This window comes from Aptenodytes forsteri, unplaced genomic scaffold (genome assembly GCF_000699145.1).
Source record: "Aptenodytes forsteri isolate BGI_AS27 unplaced genomic scaffold, ASM69914v1 Scaffold278, whole genome shotgun sequence".
Lineage (NCBI taxonomy): Eukaryota > Metazoa > Chordata > Aves > Sphenisciformes > Spheniscidae > Aptenodytes > Aptenodytes forsteri.
Genome location: NW_008795907.1, coordinates 3,861,359 through 3,877,328, shown reverse-complemented (window position 1 = coordinate 3,877,328; position 15,970 = coordinate 3,861,359). Strand labels below are relative to the sequence as shown.

Below are 15,970 nucleotides of genomic sequence, written 5' to 3'. Positions count from 1 at the left end.
CAGCTGGGAGGTGACTGCAGAGCCAGTACAGATGACACAGTCCTCGGCATCTCCTTTCTCCTCCCTTCCTGATCCCTCTTTCTTCCACGGTGTAACCCCCCAGCTATGCTGTGTAACACCAGTACAATGATTGTTTTCAGGCAGTAATTGTGCATAACACGCTTCTTGCTCTTAAGCAAGTCTGTTCAGCAAGAATTCCCTCCTTCCCCCCCCTCCAATTTCTGCTCCTGCTTTCCTCCCCCAGCACTTCGGCAGCCGGGCACACACTGCAGCCTGGGTGGAAGCAAGCCAGCGTGGGAATCTGGGTGCATCCTTGTTGCAGCAGATTTTGGCAGCTGCTGCCTGTGTCTCATCTGCTGCCAGGAACGCTGCTATGGCGGCACTGCGAAGCCTTATCGTGCAGGCCGTGGTGCTCGTAGCTGCCTGCAGCATCCCAGCTGTCGCAAGTGGGGACCCACCATGGCTGTTGCACTGACTTGCTGCTGGAGTTGCCTGCCTGTGATGTGAGACGTCTTTGCCCATTGATGCGAGAGCCCCTCTGTCCGTAATGCCCGTCTGTCACCAGGGTGAGGCTTGGCTTGCGGCCTGGGGAGCTTTGAGACTGAAGGAAGCAAAGTTCTGGTGTCACGGCAGGACAGCGGGTGACAGCGGGGCTGGGAGGGCTGGCAAGGCACCAGAGTGCTGCGTACTCTTGCTGTGCCAATCCTGGAGTACAGGATGGGATGGCTCCCCAGGATGCTGGGATGCATTTAGGGACCAAACTTGCCCTGGTGCCCTCTTCCAGCTCTGCCTGTGCTGCCTGTGAGGGCTGACCAGTGTCCATCACTGGGACAGGGCTGCTCTGCGGGCAGTGAAACAGGTGTGAGTGGTATCAGGGGCTGGCTGGAGCCCTGGGCCCTGAAAGGGAGCTCCCAAAAAGAAGACTGGGGTTTTGGGAGCTCCCAAAAGGCGGACAGTGAGGTTTTTTGGTAGGGCTGAGGTGTGCTGGGAGCATCGGCCGACCAACAAGGTGTAGCCCGTGCCATGCCCCATTGCACTGAGTGCCTGTGCCTGCGGGGGGGCAGTGGGGAATGAATTGTGCTGTCTCTCATGCCCTATAAATATGCCTCTCCCTAAATAGTCTGGCTGCATGGCTCCATGGCAGCTGAGTGGCTGTGCCCAGGTCCTAAAATACTCAGGCTGTTTTAGGAGGCGAAGGGGGCAGGGAGGGAATGCAGCAGTTTGCAGGGTGCTGCTGCTGTTCTGTGGGGCTGGCACTGAGCATCTGGGGGCTTCAGCATCCCTCTGTCTGTCCCCAACTGCAAGGGACTGGTAACCTGATTTCAGGATGCGTCTCGGTGCCAGCTGTACCCTGGCCCAGCGTGCTTAACACCCATTGTGTGGCTGGTACAGCGTGCTGCTCTGCCACTGTGGCCCACTGCTGGCAAGACCCCATTTCTCACAATTCTGGCTTTGTGCTGCCTCTCTGCAGGGATGATGAGCCCTGAAGCTGTGCCCCACGCTTAACCCTTTCGGGGCAGCGCGTTTGCCCCTGGGCAGTGCCAGGACAGGCACTGAGGGCCGGTGTTTGCCTGCGGGTAGCATCTGTAGCAGAAGGGTGAGATGAGCATGGCAGGCATGGGCTGGGCTTGTACCCTCCTTTTGCCTTCATCTCCATTACCCAATGCTTCTGAGAGGGGCTGGGCAGTGTCCTGACCCCGGATGGCAGCCCATGGTGGGGACCTTGTTGTCATCCTGCTTCTGCACCTGGCCAAAGGGCAGTGTGAGCTTGCTGGGGCCAAAAAAAAAAAAACCCCAACCCCAATTCCAAGTGCCTCCCTGCCACTATATGCTTTGCTGCTTTATCTGATCAAAGGTACTGCCTCTCCAACCGCCTTACTCCGGAGGAACGGCTCCACACCCTTTCTCCCAAACTTAAAGGAAAAGCAAATTGACAATTAAATGTTGCACTTATTACGCTTCTGTGAGGTCTTGAAAGTGCGTCTTGGAGCTGGGCTGGGCAACGCTGTGAATGTGTGCCTTAACTAACTGACGCCTTCCTTGCTGTGATGAACCCACTGCCTTTCTTCCCTGTGAAGTCTCAGGTCTGTGACCTGGTTTCTGCTCTGACAGAGGTTTTTTTTCTAGTTTTCCAGAAAGCTGTTTGGCCTAGTGGGCTTGCAGGTTTTCTGGGTGCAGAGCATGCAGGCAGATTGGTAGTAGGGGCTACATGCCAGCCCAGTGGTGACATCCCTGTCATTTGGCGGTCTCTTGGACCTGGGACCCTTGGAAACAAAGAGGCACAGAGAGTATAAAAGATGGTTGTGGAGGTGGTGGGACTCTGGAAAGCCGTGGAGGCCACCCCAGTGTGGGGGGAAAAGCACCCTGTGCCTGTGCTCATGAAGGCAGGGGAAGAACTCTTGGCTGCAGCCCTGCCTTGCGCTGCCTATGCCTGCGAGCAGCTCGGGGCCAGTGGCTTTGTTCGTGCCTTCCTCTGCCACAGCTTCCTCTGCGGCTGTGAGTTTTCTCAGCTGGAAAGGGCTTTCTTCCAGGGTAACCACAACTGTGCAGGTCTTGGTCTGGGATGGCTACAGCCCTCATTTCTTTGGAACAGAACTAACAGTCAATGAAAGATGATGGGTGGGAGGATTTGACTGGCTCCTGCCAACAGGAAAGCTTCAGCACCATGCCTAGGGTTTCCTTTCTGAATGGTTGAAAGGATTTAGCTCTGTTGGGGTTGAGATGGTGGCAAGGGGGCAGTGGCAGGCTGTGGACCGGGGCTGAGCCCAGACTGGCAGACCCTGCCCTGTCCTCCCATGCAAGCCCCCAGCTCTGTGCTAGACCCCGATGGCAGGACCAGGATGAGGGAGGGCTGTTGATGGGCTGTCTGATAGCAGAGTGCCCATCCCTCCAGCCTTTGGACTTTGAAACCCAGTGGTGGCCCTGGTGGGTGTGAAGTGCTGGTTGCTGGGTGGGCCAGATGCTTTACTTGCACCCGCAGTGGATGTCAGGGGAGGAATTAGTGCACAGTCCCAGGCTGAGCACGGCAGGTCACTGCCTCCCCATCCCTAAAGCACTCTGCCCCCTGCACAGGTGCTCTCTCCTCCTGCAGAGAGTCCTTGCCGTCGTTTGTGCTCCATTGGGAGTGTGGTCCCACTCCAGTCTTGCTCCTAGAGGTGGGCACTGGTTTCTTCTGCCAGCCTGGCCCTGTGGTGCAGCCCCCGGCACCAGCTAGGATTGCTGTGCTCCCCCAGGACTGCCTTTCTGTTCTGCCCGGGGACACTGAATAAGCAGCTGCCCTGAAGCATGGTGCTTGTGTAGTACAAAACCATTTTGGAGAGGAAAGATCTTAACAGCTAGAGGGGGTGTGTTTTGCTTGCAAAGAAAGGTAGCCGCTTTCTGCTGGGAGGTTCTAGTGGTCTCTGCTCCCTGTTTCTCCTCTAAATGAGCAGGAGACCTGGCAGCAGCTGGCTCCAGCATGCCTTTGCCTCACCGTGCTGGTGTATGGTGTAAGCTGTGCCTAAGTAATCTTTGTGCTGGGCATGGAAGTGGGCGAGATGGAAATTCCACAGAGATAAGCTGAGTTCCTCCACGCTCCTTCTGTGTGGGTGGTTTGGTCTGAGCTCCCCTAAGCACTTCTCTCTCTGAGACAGCTCTGAAAGCTGCCTGCTACTTCCCCGAGCTTAATATATCTCAGCACTGGCTGTGTTTTGCAGCTTCCCCTCTCCCCCAAGCTTTGAACCACCCCGTGACTGTATCCATTTGCATGGTTCCTCTTCTGGGAAGATGGATATGGGGGATGATGAGGGCTGACCCCCTCCCCTTTGCACCCTGCAGGTATGACTCGGGACGGGATGGGTACATCGACCTGATGGAGCTGAAGCTGATGATGGAAAAGCTGGGAGCCCCACAGACCCACCTGGGGCTGAAGAACATGATCAAGGAGGTGGACGAAGACTTCGATGGGAAGCTCAGCTTCCGCGAGGTGAGGGTGGCTGTGGAAGCAGACAGGGATGTGGCTGTGGGGCGGAGGGAGGAGGCAGCCAGGTCCTGTACTCTGTCTGTAGGTAGCACTGTCCCCTCCATGTTTCTCGAGCTGTGGGGTGCAGTGGAGAAGCAGGTGAGCTTCCCCATGCCATGGGGAGCTCAAGGTGTGGACTACTGTCAGCATCCATCTCCACGTGGCAGTAATGGTACCTGATGTCAAAGCTCTCCAACCCCTCTGCCTGCTTTAGGAGTGCATTAAGTCCTAGTGCAGCTGCCCGGGCGTGCTGACAGCTCCCTGCTGTAGCTGGAGGTGGTATGTCCCTTCAGTCACAAGGTCTCATTGCTGGGCTCCTGCAGTACAGTGGCTCAGGCCTCATTTCAGGTACAGGGGAAGGGCTCTCCTTGGAGCAGCTGGTCTCACGGGGCACAGGAGGCTTCCTCTTCCAGTTTATATTCAGTCCCTCTCAGCATCGCACAGTGACTAGCCACAGCAAGCTTCACAAGGGGTGGTCACCTCCCTGCAGTGAGGAATAAATGTGGTGATGCAGCAGTTCAGTACTGCATGCTGTCTCAACAGGGACACACAGCGAACAGGTCTGTCTGTCACCTCTGTGCTGAGACCGGTGGGAGCAGTGTGGGCAGGCCTGGATCTGCTGCCAGGCAGAGGAAGAGAGGGAATTTGAGCAGTGACCTGCATGCACTCAAGGGTACCCAACTCATCTCAGCAGGAAGGGGGAGCCCACATATAAAAACCTCCTGTTGCATCATGTCCTCCTCCCAGGCTTTGATTGCTGTCTCAGTAGGAAGTGTATGTCACACTGTGGCTTTCTGAATTAACCGACAGCCCCTTAGGCAGCAGGAGGGCTAGTGCTGCTTGTGTCCTGCAGCGATTGTGAGGGCTGTGCTGCTGTCCTGCTTTCTCCCGCCCCAGGGGACAGCTGCAATGGGCCCCGAGCAGCTGGGCTCCCTTGTTTCTGCAGGGGCTGTGCTCTCACCATGCCTCTTGCAGGATGGGGCTTAGTTGTGGAGATTAGGTGCAGAGCTCTCCACAGCTCAGGACATCAAGTTCTTCATCTTGGAAGTGCTAGGACCTTTGGCAGTGCCTGGGAGGGAGGATGAGCAGTCAGGGCCCATGTCTGGTTGGGGTGTGAGGGGTGACTGGCAGCTCACAGAGCTGCTGCACCATCTCTCTGTGCTGGCACGTCACACCATCTCCCCCTGCTTCTGTTCCACAAGGGTTTTGTTGCATTGCTTTTGCTGCAAGAGGGCAGTAGTAGAAGACAGAGGCTAAAGACCATTGGGTTACAGGGCCTGGCCCATAGAAAGGGGGAAAGACAAGCAAATCTGGGAAGTGAGAGCCTGTCAGTTCACACTAGCAAAGCTCTAAGCTGGCAGCTCCTCTGGGCAGGGAAGGAGACATGCCTGGTCAGAGGTTAACCGGGGGTAGCAAAGAATCCAGCAGAGCAGGAAGAGCATCGTGCCCTTGGCCCCGTGTCAGACTGTGATTGCCAAATCACTGCATGGGCTGGAGGAGCCTCTGTCTCTCTGCGTGCCCCCTGGGCCACCCTTCACCCTGGTTGAAGAGCTGGGGACAGCCTCTGGGCTTGCTGCAGGGGCTCTCTCCTGTGAAAGAGAAGGGCCTTTATCCCCAAGGCTCTCTCTGGAAGATGCCATGGTGTCCTGGCACCAGTGGTATGGCACAAGTGGCAGAGCAGCTCCTCTTCTGCCGCCACCTGTTTGGAGCACAGCTCCCTGCACAGCCGCCTGTCAGCCAGCACAGGCTGCCCATGCTGCCAGTCCTTGGCAGGCGGCATGTGGCAGCTGGTGCTGTTGTAGCTTCTCGCCAGACGCAAAATGATGGTCAAGCAAATGCAAGCTTGAGTGGCACATGGGTTGGAATGAAGGAGTGGTACTGGCAGAGCTCTGGGGACAAGTTACACAGCAGCTTTGGCATGTACCGAAAGCTTCCCATGGTAGAGAGGAGCAGGATGCTTCTTGCCTTGTTGCAGATGTGCTGTGTCCAGCTGCTATGTTCGGGCAGAGGACTGGCAGGGAGGCAGGTTTCCCAGTGGGTGAGGAGGCCTGAACCAGCCTATAGCCCTGCCCCACTATGCTTCCCGTTGGTGGTGACAAGCAAGCATGTAGTGGGTGATGAAACTGACTTGGGGCACTCTGACAACACAGGGAGAAACCCTGGTTTAAATGAGTGTCCGAATTCAGCAGAGTGTAACTTGAGCACTGGAGGGCTCCTGTCTGCCTCTCCAGAGAATATCGAGTCCTGACATAACTGCCTGAAGAAGTGCTTCTCGTGGCCTGGCCAGAGAATTGGTAAGGACCTCTTTCACTTGCTTTCACCTTTTGTTGCTGCTTTGAGTAGTGTCATGTCCTCCTTTCCCATGTAAGCTGTCGTCTGGAAAGCAGGCTTGTATGGCTCTCACTTGCTGCTGCTGAACTGCTGGCCCCGTTAGGAAAGTTGCCTTCTACCATTGACCTTTGAGCATCCATCAATACATCAACAATTAACTGCACAAGACTCCCTCCATGACTCAAGTGAAGAAGTTTAGGCTTAAAAAGATTAGGTACATTGGGGGGGAAAAAACCACCTCTGACCATCTAGTTTTGTCATTACCACAGGAAACCAGAGTTAATTGCTATAATAGTAATGTCTAATTGTAGCTGCTATCTAGAACTCACAAAAATCCACCCACTGCCCCCCCACGTTCACACCAGCTTAAATGCTGACCCATGTCATGTGTTTGCTAGCAGGCTTGATGCAAACCACAGCCTTCGGTGGCACTGCTTTTCTGGCAAGCTGCTGCAAGGCAAAGTAGTTGCCAGTCAGTCCCATACCTTCCCTCACATCCCTGAGGCCAGCATGGTGCCCGGTGGGGCTGTGTAACTGCAGCATTGCTCTGAGACCTGGCACTGTGGGGTAGGTCTTGGATCATGAAGGATGTGAGAACAGATACATCTCTTATGAGGTTAGTGGGGTGGAAAGTGTGTGTTGTGTCCTCCTTGAGAGCAGGGTTTTTAAAAATACCAACATTACTCACTTTTGCTTCTCTATTGACGTTTCCCTGAGGCTTAGCTGCATGCGATGTGTCCTGGGCCTAGCAAGGGTGTGAGATAGGCTGGGAATGGGAACTCATCAGGAAACTGAATGCAGATTCCTGGTGTTCTCTAGTTAGCGAGGACCGATGCCTCGAGGGCAAATAACTGGCGAGGTGGGCTGCAGGTGGTGTGCTTACATGAGGAAGGGTTGCTTCTGTGGAAACCAGCATGATGCCCCATGGTCTGCTTTGCTGGGTCCTTGGGGCTGATGTTATGCTGTGTCCGCCCCAACCGGTGGCTCAGCCCTTGGTTTCCTTGAGCTCAGCTTCCTGGCTGTGGCAGCCCATATTCCACGGGAGGATTGCTGCCCCATCCCCTAGTTTCAGGATGATTCATGCACACTTGTACTCATGACTGGGTGTTTCCAGTCCCTCCCTGGGCAACAGCTGTACCAGACCTCAGGATTGTGCTGCCTCCTCCGGCCGTTTCCGATGCCAGGAAGTGGGACTCGCAGGGTGGAGCAGAAACTGTGGGGAGGAACCATGACTAACACCAGCCTGGCTGCCAGCCCTCCGTGTCCCCATGCCTGGTGGTGGAGGAGGAGAGGAACTAGCCCGAGCCTAGCGGATCTGAGCAGAGGGAGAGGATATTTTGGGGAGGATTTGGTTTCTTTCTGAGCAGGATGTTCTGCCCATTCAGCAGAGCATCATTAAATTTCTTACATGTGTTTGGAGGGGGAAAAGTTCCCTCCCGAAGCACAGCCTGCTTTCTGGCTGCTCTGTGCTGAGCACATACGGGTTATGAGGCCATTGCATGAAGCAATGCCTGGTGACACTGCCTCTGTGAGAGGGCAGCCAGCACTGCTGTCATCTCCACACCCTTCCCCATGGGAGGCCTTCCCAGGCTCTTGCATCTCCACCAGCTTCTGCGAGCAACTTGAAGCAGGCGAGCGCATTAGGGGCTGGCTCAGAGTGGATCCTGGGACTCTGCTGCCCTCCTTCGGGACAGCTCGGGCTCTCTGTAGGAAGACGCAAAGTCCCAAGCCTGGCAATCTGAGGAGCACAGCACTAGATATCCATTTGCACAGGAACATCAAATTTCAGGGCAACCCTACGTGGTATTTGCAGCCCTCTGCCCTGGACTGAAGTGGTGCAGTGGCGCAATTTTGTTGCTTGTGCTCCTTTTGTACCCGAGTGACTTGTCCCCGTCTGTTCTTTCTGCACTGTCTCAAGCATTGAGACACCTCCTGGGGTAGCCAAGAATAGCAGGGAGTTATAGGACCTCTCAAATTACACTTAGAGCATCCACATCTTAACCTGGAGTTTGGTTAGCAGGTTGAAGGTGGTGCAGAGGTCTTTATTTTTAAGCAGGCAGGTCTTGTTCCTTCAGTAAAAAAAGTGTGCTTTCCTGGAGTGTAATACGGCTCTCTTTTTTGTTTGTTTCCTTTTGCAATTCACTTGCCAATATGCACTCTGCTGTACTGACTCTGGATTTGTTAAATGTCTATGGTCCAGGGCAGGACAAAGGTTTTAAAACCAGTTGCTCTGTGGACACTCGTTCAAGCCGCTCTGACTATCACAAGGGCATGCCTCTGACCTGACCTCTGACAGGTCTTAGAGAAGCTCTCCTGTACGTTATTTAATGGGCATGACAGGATTACGTAGGCTTTGCTCACCTTAGCGAAACCAGCTGGGGTTCCCTGGAACAGGCTGAGGCATAGCTCCAAGGGTTGATTTCAGTCACTTTTCCCATGCCCTAGAGAAGGGACTAGTTGAAGTAACTATGTTCTGTTCTCCTGGTGCATTAGGGAAGTGATCGTGCCCCTGTACTCGGCACTGGTGAGGCCACACCTCGAATACTGTGTTCAGTTTTGGGCCCCTCACTACAAGAAGGACATTGAGGTGCTGGAGTGTGTCCAGAGAAGGGCAACGAGGCTGGTGAAGGGTCTGGAGAACAAGTCTTATGAGGAGCGGCTGAGGGAACTGGGGTTGTTTAGCCTGGAGAAAAGGAGGCTGAGGGGAGACCTCATCGCTCTCTACAACTACCTGAAAGGAGGTTGTAGTGAGGTGGGTGTCGGTCTCTTTTCCCAAGTAACTAGTGGTAGGACGAGAGGAAATGGCCTCAAGTTGCGCCAGGGGAGGTTTAGATTGGACATGAGGAAATATTTCTTTACTGAAAGAGTGGTTAAACATTGGAACAGGCTGCCCAGGGAAGTGGTTGAGTCCCCATCCCTGGAGGTATTTAAAAGACGAGTAGATGAGGCACTTAGGGACATGGTTTAGTGGGTGGTGGTGTTGGGTCGACGGTTGGACTCGATGATCTTAGAGGTCTTTTCCAACCTCAATGATTCTATGACCTTGATTTTGTTTTCCGCTCCCATACCGTGTGGACCATAGGGCTTGGGAAGGACAGAAGGCAGGGTTCATAGCAGCCAGGCAGTCCCCAGATCCCTTTCAAGTGCACACACTTGGGCTGCTGTTCTTAACAGGAGTGCACTGGTGCCTTGGTCCAGGGAGCCTGGGGTTCAGGTGTGAGCCAGGGATGTCTTTGCCCTGCTTTCATTGTCATGGGATGTGATCTGAGCCCCCAGAACACTGCAGAAGCTGGTGGGGGGCTTGTGAATATACCACTAGGGTGTGGGGATATAAAGAGGTGTATCTAAGCCCACCATACAATTGTACTAGGCAGGTGGAGAGGTAGCCTCCTTCCTCTGGCCATGTAGCAGCCCAGGCTCGGTAGGAGCTGTGCTTCACCAGGGCTCTGCTCCCTAGAAAACCCTCTTCCTATGAGATTTTTACCTCTTAGTCCAACAGGTCTGTGTACCAGAGCCAGGGCACTGGAGCACAAGTTGCATGGTGCCACTTCATTTATATAGACCTGGTTTCCTTTGCTCAGAAATGTAAATTCCAGCCCCCTCCAGGTAAATGTCAGTGCTGTTTGCATTTTAAGTTGTTTGAGCCTCAGTGAAGAACTTTAATTTTTCCTCTCTGTCTTGCTAGTTCCTGCTGATTTTCCATAAAGCTGCAGCTGGGGAACTCGAGGAGGACAGCGGCCTGTTGACTCTTGCAAAGCTCTCGGAGATAGATGTGTCCATTGAGGGAGTCAAAGGAGCCAAGAACTTCTTTGAAGCTAAGGTATGGTGTGGCACAGAGGAACATGAAAAAGCTCTGCACGCAGGCCTTAATTGCCACTGAGACACTGACCCTGCTTGCTTTTCAATAGAAGATACTGCCAGATTTCTCCCTAGATAAAATGATGTGTATTTCATGGCCCTCCCCTAAGCTCAGCCATAGCTTTTCCCTTCAAACTTTATGTTGGACTGTAGCTACAGCCTTCCTCTGCAGATCAGTCAATACTATAACGGCTTAATTCATCATCTCTGCTGTGGGTCTTACCCTGGTAGAGCTGACTGGCTGACCTGTGTCCCTGTGGCTGGGAGCTCTTACGGGACTAGCTGGCTGACCGCTTTTAAAGACAAGCGTCCTGAAACTAATGGGACTGAGTTTCCCATTTTGTAAAACCTCCCTCAACCTGAACACTCTGAGTTCAGCAGTGAATGGAGTATTTTGGAGTATAGGATTTCAGACATCTCTTTCTTGAGCAGCTCTCTGTATAACCTTTGGAATCAAAATTGTTCTGCAGGGTCCTGGGGTTGGCAGAAAGAGCTTTGCACCATTCCAAGCTGACAAAGCACCCTTTTTGAAAGCTCTCTTCAAGAGAAAATAATCCTGCTTGTTTATATAAGACATTTTTTCCCAAGAGCATAACACAGCTATTGCACAGCAGATGTACTGAGATGAAAGGTGGAAAAATAGCCAGCAAATAAACAATGTCTCTTTGATCTGCAGATTATCCATGGTGTAGTATGATGTTCTCAGATTTGGCTGTGGTTCAGAACTGTTTTCTGCAGTAGTTGCTCCAACTGTATACTCACAACTTATGCTATGCTTCCTGCTTACAGAAAGAATGTATGGGACACAGTACTGATGCCATTGTTTTGGTCACTTGTTAGTGACTTACTAGTAAATGACCTTTCTTTTATTGATGCTAAAGTCAAGCGAGCTAACAGGTATTGGGTGTAAATACCCAAGCACTGCAGTGTAATTAATACTTGACCCATCCTGACAGAGCTTCCCAGCAAGTGCTGGGAGGTGCAGCAAACAGTTCTGTGTTGCTCATGTGGGAGCAGTTCAGGCTCTGGCTCTCCCTCTGATGCAAGGCTTGACGCTCGTTTATTTTCTCTGTTGTAAAGGTTCAAGCCCTCTCTTCAGCCAGTAAGTTTGAAGCAGAGATAAAAGCTGAGAAGGATGAGCGAAAGCGGGAAGAGGAGGAAAGGAAACACCGCCGAGCGGCTTTCAGGGAGTTAAAATCTGCATTTACCCAGTAACCGACCAGCTGATATGCAGTCCGAGACTGCACATGACTTGGTACGTTTCCCAGATCAGGGCTTAACCTGGAGAGAACTGCCTGGATCCTGCCTAAAACTCGTTACTGCTTTGCTAGCCTTCCTCTCCTGAAGATCCTCTTGAGTTTCTAAGGGCACAACTCTTGCAGTTACTATGCATTCATAACGATGTGAATCATAAGAGCTGTGTACGTGCTGTTTGCTCTGAACTGTCAGGAGCACATCACCCTGAAGCAGAAACAGCAGGTAGCAAATCACGGTGAGCACTGACAAGTGTCATGTTTGCCGACTTCATTCTTTCCTAGACATCCTTTTTCTCTTAACTCCTTATTAATTCATTCCTTGTTTACAGGCAAGTAGTGAGGTCTTGTGTAAATCGGTGTACAAAGTACAGCTTGACTTCCTGTACGTTTGTACTGCTGTTGGGTGTTGTCACGCATCCTTGACTATCCCTTTTCTTTGTCCTCAAAGCTCCGTGCCACAGGCACTGTGAAAACACTGTGAAGAGAGAAAGATAGTTACTAGGGACATGGATCAAATTAATTATCATTTCCTATAGCATTTTCTGCCGCCCCAGCATGTTGGAGAGTCTTCTAGTTTTTCTTCTCCGAAGTGCCATAGTAATAAACCTTTCAATAAGAGGTGAGATTTCCCAAGACTTCGAAGGAAGGAAGCTGGCTCTCTCTTAAACGAGGAATAGAAAACTGAGTTGCCTGACCACGTATCTTCTTTCACATTCCATCATGTTTAGTGTACTGTATGGCTTCACTGTATTTTCCAGCCTTAGGCAGCTGTATCTGTTTTTAAGCGATATTGCCAGCTGGACAATGCAATCAGATGGCACGCTGGGGGTTTCTATTTGGAAATTTGCTCATATCCTGAATCATAAAGGTGACATTGTTTGATTTCATTCGAGCCATGACAGATAACACCAGCCCCGCATACTGACCAATCCCTGCTCAAGAAGGGAAGAGCAGTGAGGTGAACACGCTTAGCTGAACTGAATTCGGAGGGCTTGCACTATATTATTAGCCATTTTCTTTCGCAAACACAGGAAACTTGCCCACAAATGTTAAAACGCCCACTGCTTGTCTGGATATATACTCTGTAACTCATGGCAGGGGAGCTGTGTTCCCTCAGAGACCTCTCTTGAAACACAGATTTGCTCACATTCTGCCTCTGCTGTTTCCCCAGTTCGTGCATTTTATTTTTTCTTCTTTCCAGAATGAAACTCACCAGTCATCTTTTCACTTGTCTGTTTTGCTTCTTAAACTGTGAGCACTAAACTGTGAGCGTGGAATAATAAATAGAAAAACCTCTACTCTTTAATGTCAGGTGAAATAATTGCTAAACAATTAAACTGTGTATATATATCTTCACAGATTATATTTTATAAATCACGCTTTTTTAGCTAAATATTTATAATTAAATGGTTTTATACTTTACAACAAAGCAGATAATTTCATCTTCAATTATTTCTCCTGTTGCTGAAATGTACAAATAAAGCATTGTTATCTCTGGTCTTGTCTGTCGTTTATTTTAGGTCCCTGAATATACTGTTTTGTTCACAAATCACAGTAGCAATCCCCACTCCTGAAGGTGCCCGTGTTTGATCCCTAAAGCTCGGCATCCTGACTTGGATGAGTGAGGGAAGTGTTCAGCCCCTTCTTGGTAGCACTTCCCCTTCTGTACAGCGGTTCTGGTGTAAAAAGCCCTACTGTTTGCAATTCCTCAGAAAGGGACATGGCTGTGTAAATATTTTAGCAGTGGACAGTATTTCAATGTTGACATCAGAACGTTGTCAGCCTTCCCTTATCTTAAAATACCCTCTGCATCTCAGCCCTGGTAGTGCCCCAGCTGGGAGCTGGGCAGGTTGCTGCAGCTAGATTTCCCTTTGCAGTTCCTCTTTCTGCCTTTATAGAAGGGAGAAAAAAAAAATGTGGACATCTGAAAATGTGTACAAATGTCTTGTTCCTACTGTTGCTGATCTGCTAAGCTTTGCTGGCATAGCCGGTTGGGGGGGGGGCTCAGGAGGAGGTCTAATTATGCATTCTTGCAGGTGCAATCCAGTGATGAAACAGAAAATATAAATATTTTATCTGGTGCAGCTCTGCTCTGCGCGTTGTCGGCAGTCCATGCATTCACCATGTGTCTGTGAGCCCTCAGGTCTCGGAGGTCAGGTAAAATAAGGGTGAAGGTTCCTTAGTCTCTGTTTCCACCGGAAAATCGCAACACTGCAGCTCTTGGTTTTCTTTTTTTTTTTTCCCCCCAGTGTAGCAAGCACTGCTGAGTCGTGCTGCTTTGCATGTGCAGCTGGGTGAGGAGCCTGGGGCAGCAGGAAGAGAGGGTGGAAAAAGGGCTGCCAGTGGTTTTATTTTAATAGATCTGAGTCAACTCCAGTTGACAGGTTTCAATAAGGAAGTGAGCAGCGTGTCTGTAGGAATTTTGTTCAATTCAAATAGGTGCTGTTAGTTGGAGCCTTTATTCAGCACAGTGAACAGTAAGTGCTTTTGGATTTTGAAGTTGCAGCAATGTGAGTTTTGAAATTAGCTTTGCAAAAATTGACATTGGGATATTAATTGCTTTCTAAATTGTTCTGTTTTGCTGGCAACTGTTGGATTGAATAACAATGTCATTATTATGGTTATGCAGAAGTACTAAAAAGAAAAAACTAGTCGGTTGCTCACCTGCCTGAATTGCCTGTTGTTCTTATTATTTTTAGGGATGTGAGAAATGAGGACATGGAAAACAGAGGCTGCTGAGATATTGACTCTTCTCAGACAAAATCCCTGGTATTTTGACAAACAGGAGAGCCACTTTTCCAAATAACGAAAAGTGGGGGTGGCGAGGGGAGGCGTGACAGACTCCGCCACATCTTCTGGGCTGCTTTTGACAATTATTTGCTGTTTCAAAGCTGTGTTCTGTGATTGTAGCTCCTCTGCTGTACCAAGGGAGGCAGGCTCTTGCTTCCAAGCTAGGACAGGTGAAAGCAAAGGGTCAGTAAGGAAGGTTTTTAGTTCATTAGGGATGCCACTTCCCTGCACTTGGATTTTTAATAGTGAGGATGAATTGGCATGATAATCCAGGGCTCTGAAGTACATCATGCCCTCGGTACCCTAGTAAATGTCAGACTAGCTGCTGGGGTGATTTCACACCTAGATAACATCAGCTGAAGTCCTGTAATTGAACCATGTAGGAATTTAACCACACAGTTACAGTCTTGAATTTTCATGACAGTCTGCCTGTTCTGCTTGAAAATGAGTGTTGTGGAGCATTTAAGATGCATCCGCTATTACAAAAAAAAACGCATGTGAGTTTCCTTGAGGTATTTTACAAAAATGACAAGTTCTGCAGATGAGGCATGTTTCAGACACTGTCGTCTTGAATTTTTTTTGTCTCAATAATACAATGTTTGTGCTAACTGGGATAAAAAAATTTCCACAAGTGCTAAAATTCTGCCATCTCAGATAAAGCTTGTCTTAGAGCATGTGAAAATACTTTTGACTGCTCAAACCAAAGTTTGATAAGTAGAATAACAAGGTACAGCCACTTCTGCAGTGAAGTTGTGAAGTTCTGACTGACAGCTTGATCCCTCCCCATACTGTTATTAGTATTGGCTCAAGCTGTGTGACAACAACCAGGAGGATCAGATGCAGCTAATCAGAGGCCAGCCCTTTGCTCAGGAGCTTTGCTTTTACATACCAGCCTCCTAAAGGAGAAATTTCATTCTAAGATTTTCGGGTGAAGTAGTCCAGTCCTACGTTGCTCTCAGCTAAAAATATGTCCTAAGAATTACAGGCTTTCAGCCCATTAGCTCAGAACAATCACTTGTGTTCACTGTTGCATCATTTTTGGCTGGCGTTCAGTGCTCAATGACAAGTATTTATTCACCTAGAAGAGGAGGGAGAAAGCTACCTGGATTGTGGCCGAAATCATGATTGGAGTGAAATTGTTTCAGCTGAAAACGGTTATACCTTCAATAGTGCATAACAGCTAAGAATAGTTTTTTAGGCTGAAGGAACCACATGGGGCTATTTTGCATCATGTACTAATATGGGTTTTAGGACTAAAAATAAAACGGTATTTTTAGCTGGAAAAAAGTTTGCCTTGAGCTCCTGATTTTTCCATCAGGTAATGTAATTTGGAGTAAAAATATGTACTACCTAATGCCCTTTCTCTATATGCAGCAGCAGCAGCCACCTCCTCCTCCCAGGCTGTCTCCCGCAGAAGTCCATGCGCGGGGCTCCTCCGGTGACCGCATGAGAGCAGGTCTGATCCCTGCGGTGCCCACCCTGCCCTCGATGCCCGGACACAGCGTGTACTTAAAACATGGTGGCTTCTCAGAGTTAGACAGTATCTTGCGGGCTTTTAGCGCCACCAATAAAGCTGAATTATCTACATGTAACCTAAAAGGACAGGGAAAGAGTATGATGGCCGAGGGTGATGACGTGTGTTCCTGAAGCGTGGATGCAGCAGCCCAGCAGTAATTTACCTCAGCGGCCGAGGCCCCAACCGCCGGTTTGCACCTGGCCCTGCAGAGCCTGCGCA

The 15,970-nt window shown here is 50.4% G+C and overlaps 1 protein-coding gene across 2 annotated transcripts; it reads left to right on the top strand.

The window, feature by feature from the left end:
* Positions 1 to 3,820: 3,820 nt before the first annotated feature.
* Positions 3,821 to 12,941, top strand: EFHD1 (EF-hand domain family member D1). 2 transcript variants are annotated; one of them, XM_019473397.1, is made up of 4 exons: positions 3,823 to 3,964; positions 10,017 to 10,151; positions 11,270 to 11,444; positions 12,647 to 12,941. In XM_019473397.1, exons 1-3 carry the CDS (start codon positions 3,851 to 3,853, stop codon positions 11,402 to 11,404), a joined length of 384 nt encoding a protein of 127 aa, XP_019328942.1. In that variant the 5' UTR covers positions 3,823 to 3,850; the 3' UTR covers positions 11,405 to 11,444; positions 12,647 to 12,941. The 2 variants fall into 2 exon arrangements, with proteins under 2 accessions (XP_009282613.2, XP_019328942.1); XM_009284338.2 differs by having other exon boundaries at positions 3,821 to 3,964; positions 11,270 to 12,941.
* Positions 12,942 to 15,970: the final 3,029 nt, after the last annotated feature.

Bases quoted from the DNA above. Each gene is read 5' to 3' on its own strand.
- EFHD1 (XM_009284338.2), top strand. From the start codon at position 3,851: ATGGAGCTGAAGCTGATGATGGAAAAGCTGGGAGCCCCACAGACCCAC. The intron at 3,965-10,016 runs GTGAGGGTGGCT...CTGTCTTGCTAG, and splicing joins GGAAGCTCAGCTTCCGCGAG to TTCCTGCTGATTTTCCATAA. The intron at 10,152-11,269 runs GTATGGTGTGGC...TCTGTTGTAAAG, and splicing joins AGAACTTCTTTGAAGCTAAG to GTTCAAGCCCTCTCTTCAGC.